Raw genomic sequence first — 6,924 nt, 5'->3', positions numbered from 1 at the left:
TGTAGTTCCAGCTACTTGGAAGGCTGAGGCGGAAGGATCGCCGGAGCCCGGCAGGTCGAGACTGCAGTTGCCGGGAGCATGCCTTTGCACTCCTGTTTGGGTGACAGACTGAGACACCAACTCAAAAATAAAAAATAAAATAAAAATAAATACATAAACTCTAACTATCTGGCTGGTCACGGTGCTCATGCCTGTAATCCCAGCTTTGAGGGAATTCAAAGTGAGAGAATTGCTTGAGCCCAGGAGTTTAAGACCAGCTTAGGCAATGTAGCAAGGCCTCATGTCTATAAAAAAATTTTTTTTTTTTAAATTGGCAGCAGGGCACAGTGGCTCACACCTGTAATCCCAGCACTTTGGGAGGCAGAGGTAAGAGAATTGCCTGAGTCCAGGGATTTGAGACCTGTCTGGACAACTTGGCAAGACCTTGTCTCTACAATAAATTTTTTTTTAAATTAGCCAGGCATGGTGGCTTATGCCTGTAGTTCCAGCTACTTGGAAAGCTGAGGTGGAAGGATTGCCTGAGCCCAGTGGGTCGAGGCTGCAGTGACTGTGAGGGTGCCACTGCACTGACAAAGTGAGTCTCCTAGTAAATAAATAAATGAATAAATAAATAAAATTGTCTGGGCATGGTGGTGCATGCCTGTAGTCCCAGCTGCTCAGGAGGCTGAGATGGAAGGATCACCTTAGCCTAGGAGGTAAAGGCTGTGGTGAGCCATGAGCCATGCCACAACACTCCAGCCAGAGTCAGATTCTAACTAAAAAAAACCAAAAAAAATCTTCTAACCATCCTAGTAGGTGTAAAGGGCACCTCATTGTGGTTTTGATATGCATTTCTCTAATGACTAATGATGTTGAGGATCATTTAATGTGCTTATTGGTCTTTTTTAAAAAAAATTCTTTTTTTCACCTGAGCCCAGCAGGTGGAGGCTGCAGTGGCTGTGAGTGTGCCACTGCACTCCAGCCTGGGTGACAGAATGAGACTCTGACACACACACACACACACACACACACACACACACACACACACACACACACAAACAGAGTGAAAAAAATTTTTTTTGAGTTGGAGTCTCACTGTCATCCAGTCTGGAGTGCCACGGCAGTCACAGCTCACTGCAGTCTCAACTTTCTGAGCTCAGGTGATCCTCCTGCCTCAGTTTCCCAAGTAGCTGGGACGATGGATGTACACCACCATGTCCCGCAAATTTTTAAATTTTTCTATAGAGATGAGATCTCTCTGTGTTGCCTAGGTTGGTCTCAGACTCCTGGGCTCAAGTGATCCTCTCTCCTTGGCCTCCCAAAGTGTTGGGATTACAGGCGTGAGCCACCACACTTGGCCTGCTCTTTTTCTTGAACATGGACATCTTTCAATGTCAGGAGAAAGCCGCCTCATTTTTGTCCTATCTGATTTGTTTTCCCTCCCTCATTCTTTCCATGGTTGCATATCATTCAGTTACGGTTTTACTTGTGTATTTGCCCAGTCCTTTATTGAGCTTTGAGGAGTCTTTAGTCGTTGTGTTAGTGAGAGGCTATGATACAGCAGCTCTTGAGCGGGAGAAGCAGTCATCTAATCACTGTGGTATCTGTTCTTGAATGATATGAAAATGCAAGCAGGCACAGGAAATGTCTCTAACCTGCTTACACTTCCTCTTTGAACCCCTGTGGTTTCACAACCCCTGCAGGCACGCCCCCTCCTCCCTAGAGTCACCCGCCTGGCGCCTCTGTGAGAAAGTTCTACTGTAAGAGGCCCCGGGCATTATCATTTCCTTCTTTCATCCTGTCTAGGTTGCCAGCAAATCCCCAGGTCCCTCTGAGACAGAGCCGAGCCCACAGGTCCCTCCAGCGCTGGGAAGATGAAGGGTTCCTGCATCATCGTATTGCGGCTGCTGTTGGCTGGGCCTGTTCTCGTCGGTAGGCAAGGGAAGGGACATGTGTCTGGGACAGGGAAATGGCAGCGCACTGTGGAACTGGGGTAAAGATGGAGCTGCTTGGTGGCATTGGCCATAGGTGATGGGCCGAGGAGTCCTAGAGGAGAAGGGAAAAAGAAAAAGACAGGAAGTCAGAGCCCCAAGATTCGGCAAGGTGTGGAGGCAGACAGAGAAGGTAGCACAGAGAGGAGGGAGCGGACTCTTTTAAAAAGCAGATGCCTAGCCGGCTCGGTTGCTCAACCTGTAATCCCAGCACTTTGGGAGGCTGAGGTGAGTGGATTGCCTGAGACCACGGGTTCGAGACCTGCCTGGGCAACTTGATGAGACCGCATCTCTACAATAAATCAAAAAATTAGCCGGGCGTGGTAGTGCGCGCCTGTAGTTCCAGCTACTTGAAAGGCTGAGGTGGAAGGATCGCCGGAGCCCAGCAGATCTAGGCTGCGGTGGCCGGGGGTGGCCATTGCACTCCAGTCTGAGTGACAGAGTGAGACTCCAACTCAAAAATAAATAAATAAATAAAAGCAGATGCCTAATGGGTACCTAGAGCTGGGAGAAGAATGCTGGTTCTAGTGCCACTTACTGGACCACCTCTCTGTGCAGTCTTAGGCAAGTCCTTTCCCCTTTCCGACCTCAGTCCCTCCATCTGATCATCCCTGACATCCTAGGATGCTGCCAACTAAGCCTGATGCCTGGAAGGAAAGCAGGGTGGGAAAGGACAGTCTGGAGTGTGCCAAGAATGCCTAGACAGGCTGCCTGAGGTGGGGAGAGGGTGGGTCTCGAAGAGCTAATGATCAGGGAGAGAATGGCCCCTGGTGGGGTGGGGAGAGAGGAGGCAGCCCTCCAGGGATGGGGGAGATTTTGTTTGTTTCAGAGACAAGGTCTGCTATGCTGCCTAGGCTGGTCTCGAACTCCTGGGCTCAAGCAATCCTCCAGCCTCGGCCTCCCAAAGTGCTGGGATTATAGGCGCAAGCCGCTGCGACCAGCCCAAGGGATCTTGAATCCCTGAGTCTGTGGAAAGAAATCTGACGCCAATCATTTGAGTTCTGTCTCCTGGGTTTCATGACCACAGGAGAAATGGGTGTGTGGACAGGCACACCCTGTCCAGGGGCATCCTCCTGTTGGCCTCTGCCTGGGAACCTGGCCACCCTATGTCCCGGGGCCCCTGTGGTCTGCTCCTCTCTCACGGGCCTCCGCCTTCTCATCCTTCCGTCTTTGTGGAGAGGCCTAACGAGTTGTGTCCTTCTCAGGCCCTGGGAAGAACTTTCAGAGCTCTGGGTGGCAGGGAGCCGCTGCTTCCAAATTCCCCGGAGTCAAGGCCCTGGAGGGGAAGTCCAGGGGGCGCGTCCAGCTCAGCTCGGGTGTGGGCTCGGATGTGGGCTGCTGGGGAGGGGTGAGCCTGGTCCTAGGGTCAGCCGCCTGCCTGGCACGTGCTGGGGTCCCTGACTGCCCTTGCCACTGGCAGCGCCAACCTGGAGCTACAACCTGGACATTCGACATGTGCAGAACTTCTCCCTCCCGCTTGCCGGGAGGCACTTCGGGTACCGCGTCCTGCAGGTTGAAAACAGGTGAGCTGCTGCGCCCCAAGTCCTGATGCCCGCCCCAGGGTGGTCCTCGGCAGGTGGCTGTCAGTGAGGGATGGGCAAGTCGCCAGGGCATTCCCGTCTTGGGGGGGCGGGCGGTCGGGGAGGATTCTCTGGAGACTGGAGCAAGGCGATCACTTAGTAGGCTGAGGGCACGGAGGAGGCCCCACTTAAGTGCCTAATAGAGGAAACATCACAGCCCCTAAACCACTTCCCTCACTCCCTGGGATTCTGACTCCCTCAGTACACAAATCAGTTCCTTGAAGACAGGGGTTTTGTTTCTCTTCTCCCAAGATCCCTCATTCCTAGTATATAATCCCCACTCCCACCCCCAGGACATAGTAGGTAAACCCTAAATGACTTTGAACTGAGGACTGACCGAATGGACTTATTATGTGACACTCTGCTGGATCGCTTTCTGGGCCTCAGTTTTTCTAGTCTATAAATGAAAAGGATCCTTCACTTTCTAGAATTCTGGCATGTGGAATTATTTCTCTAAGATTCAGTAGGGAAGAGGTGGGCACTGAGGAGCCTTCCTGAAAGGGAGTGGCTGCATCGCTTTGAGATACTTGGCAGGGGATCTGAACCCACTTAATAGGCAGGAGTGGGTGGGTAAAGACCTGGGAAGCCCCGTCTCACTGGTGAGATTTCTCATCAGGGTTGTTGTGGGAGCTCCAGGTGAGGGCAACAGCACAGGAAACCTCTACCAGTGCCAGCCAGACACTGGACACTGCGTACCCATCAGCCTGAGTGGTGAGTAACTGGTGAGAAAGCTGGGAGGAATGGGTCTCAGGGAAATTGAGGCTGGCCCCAACACCCTTGAATTGCCTGAGTTCCTCCAGACCAACCTTCTGGTGCCTGCAGGTTCCAACTATACCTCCAAGTTCTTGGGAATGACCTTGGCAACAGACCCCACAGGTCGAAGCATTTTGGTAAGAATTTTGCATAGAGGTGATATCAGAGTCTGTGGAACTCAATGCCAGGAACAAGAGATTGAAAAGAGGAGAAAGAATGAAGATAAAACATTCCACAGAAGGTCAAAGGCATCAGAGGCTTTCAGATTCTGCTTATTGAGAACCAACTATGAGCCAGCTACTTTCAAGATCTGACCTCAGTTTTTTTCCAAATGTGAAATATCTATGACTATTGATATACAATATGATTTTTGGTGGTATACAAACTTTCAATGTTTTAAAATTTATTTAATGGCTTATTAGAAAAAGATATGACGTCAAATTCATGATTTCTGAATTGTATTGCTTAGGAAGAGGCTAAAGTTAAAAAAAAAATTGGCTTGACTTGGTGGCTCAGCCTGTAATCCCAGCACTATGGGAGGCTGAGGTGAGTGGATTGCCTGAGCCTGTGGGTTTGAGGTCAACCCAGCCAACTTGGTGACACCTCATCTCTACAATAAAAAAAAAAAAAAAAATTAGCCGGGCATGGTAGTGCATGCCTCTAGCCTGGGTGACAGAGTGAGACTCTGACTCAAAAAAAAAAAATTTTTTTTTAAGCTGGGCACGGTGGCTCATGCCTATAATTCCAGCACTCTGGGAGGCCAAGACAAAAGGATTGCTTGAGCCCAGGAGTTCAAGACCAGCCTAAGCAACATAGTGAGACCACGTCTCTACAAAATATTAAAAAATTAGCTATGTGTGGTGGCATACACCTACAGTCCCAGCTATTTGGGAGGCTGAGGCAGAAAGATCACCTGAGCTCAGGAGATAAAGGTGGTGGTGAGCCACTGTACTCCAACCTGGGCAACAGAGTAAGACCTCCAACTCTAAATAAATGAATAAATAAATAAATTTAAAGGGAAATATTAAGTAAATGATAGTATTTTCATTTGATTCCAAGTCTATTTATTGCTCTTTTCAGTTTGTCCCAGCCAGCATCTTTCGTATGTGAAATAGAAGTCTGCATGAAACACTGATCCAGTATTTAATTGGAGCTTATTTATTTAGTTGCTATTACATGCCAGTCACTGTGTTAGGTTCTGATGAGGGAGAGGGAGTGAGATACAAAGACGCACATGCTACAAGCCCTGTCTTCCTAGAAACTGCAGTGTGGCAGAAACGACAGTCATAACGGAAAGAAACAGCATTGTATAATTTGGGAATTGTATTCGATTTCGCTTAAACACAGAGTGTGGGATGGGGAATGGGAGTGGATGGGTCTGGAAATGTAGGATAGTGCCCTACTATAAACGATATGAATGTCAAACTAAGGAATTTCGACTATCCTATAGACAGCAAGTGTTCATTGGTATAGAGGTTTGATAGGAACGGAGAGATGGGACCCTGTGGAGGTCGAATTACCTTGCCTGGGTAACCAGCGGGATGGAGGGAGTGAGGGAGCAGGACAAGGACTCTGAGGGTTCTTATTCTTGGCACGTAGCGAGGGGAAGCCCAACCCTTTTGCCTTCGCTTCCTTCAGGCCTGTGACCCTGGGCTGTCTCGGACGTGTGACCAGAACATCTATCTGAGTGGCCTATGTTACCTCTTCCATAATAATGTGGAAGGTCGTGTGCTGCAAGGGCACCCTGGCTATCAGGGTAAGGAACTGGGAGTCCAAGTCCACTGGGAGAAAATTCCTCCAAGTGGCTTCTCCTACGTGGAAACCAGCGTGGGCGGGTCAAACACTGCAGACACTTCACCAAGTCCTTTTGCATCTGGCCTCTGCAGAATGTATAAAGGGCAAGGTAGACCTGGTGTTTCTGTTTGACGGCTCACTGAGCTTGCAGCAAGATGAATTTCAGAAAATTCTGGACTTCATGAAGGATGTGATGAAGAAACTCAGCAACACTTCCTACCAGGTAAATATGTTAGTTAAGATTCTGGGCTACTGGCAATGGATGCCTACCTGACTGACTTAAACCATTAAAGAAAAGTTTAGTATGCATTATCTCCAGAATCTATGGGCATGGCTATAACTGGATCTCTGGAAGGGAGAAAAACCAGGGAGTAGAAAGTGTCTAGGATTCGCTCTGGGTTTCATTTCTGTTTCTTTTGAGCCTCTGCTTCCTTCTTTCTTCTTGCTCTCGATGTAGAGTGTCTCCCTTTGCATCTGTGGATTGCATGGTCCTGTGGAAAGTTCCTACCTTCATGTGCTAAAGTTCCAGGGTGCTTTTGTACCTTCCTCTCAATCAATCCCTCCTTCCCTCAGCAAATTCCACACTCTCAGAGAAGAGATCCTGGCTGGGTTAGGTAGCCATCCCTGGCACAGTCAAAGGTATCTAGGGTCCCTGAGCAGAAATATGGCTACTAGGACCCAGAGAACAGGAGCTCAATAGACTGCACTACGTGAGGAAGCGGAAGTTTATTTAATTTTATTTCTGTATTTACTTGTATATTGCCTCATTTTCAAAAGACTGATTTAAGGCAGGGATTTGGAATTGGGTTGCCCAGGACCTACATAAG

The 6,924-nt window shown here is 48.9% G+C and overlaps 1 protein-coding gene across 1 annotated transcript in view; it reads left to right on the top strand.

Annotated features, from left to right (window-relative positions):
- Positions 1–1,853: 1,853 nt before the first annotated feature.
- ITGAL (integrin subunit alpha L) overlaps positions 1,854–6,924 on the top strand; it is a 46,706-nt gene continuing 41,635 nt past the window's right edge. Inside the window, exons 1-7 of the mRNA XM_008057758.1 lie at positions 1,854–1,911; positions 3,176–3,286; positions 3,391–3,493; positions 4,167–4,261; positions 4,373–4,440; positions 5,942–6,059; positions 6,190–6,320. Coding sequence (XP_008055949.1) covers positions 1,854–1,911; positions 3,176–3,286; positions 3,391–3,493; positions 4,167–4,261; positions 4,373–4,440; positions 5,942–6,059; positions 6,190–6,320 — 684 coding nt within the window. The remainder of the gene's footprint in view (positions 1,912–3,175; positions 3,287–3,390; positions 3,494–4,166; positions 4,262–4,372; positions 4,441–5,941; positions 6,060–6,189; positions 6,321–6,924) is intronic.

The sequence above is a fragment of the Carlito syrichta genome, unplaced genomic scaffold, assembly GCF_000164805.1.
Source record: "Carlito syrichta isolate Samal-C Ts95f unplaced genomic scaffold, Tarsius_syrichta-2.0.1 Scaffold303120, whole genome shotgun sequence".
NCBI classification, from domain to species: Eukaryota; Metazoa; Chordata; class Mammalia; order Primates; family Tarsiidae; genus Carlito; species Carlito syrichta.
This window is presented reverse-complemented; position numbering and strand designations above follow the sequence as displayed.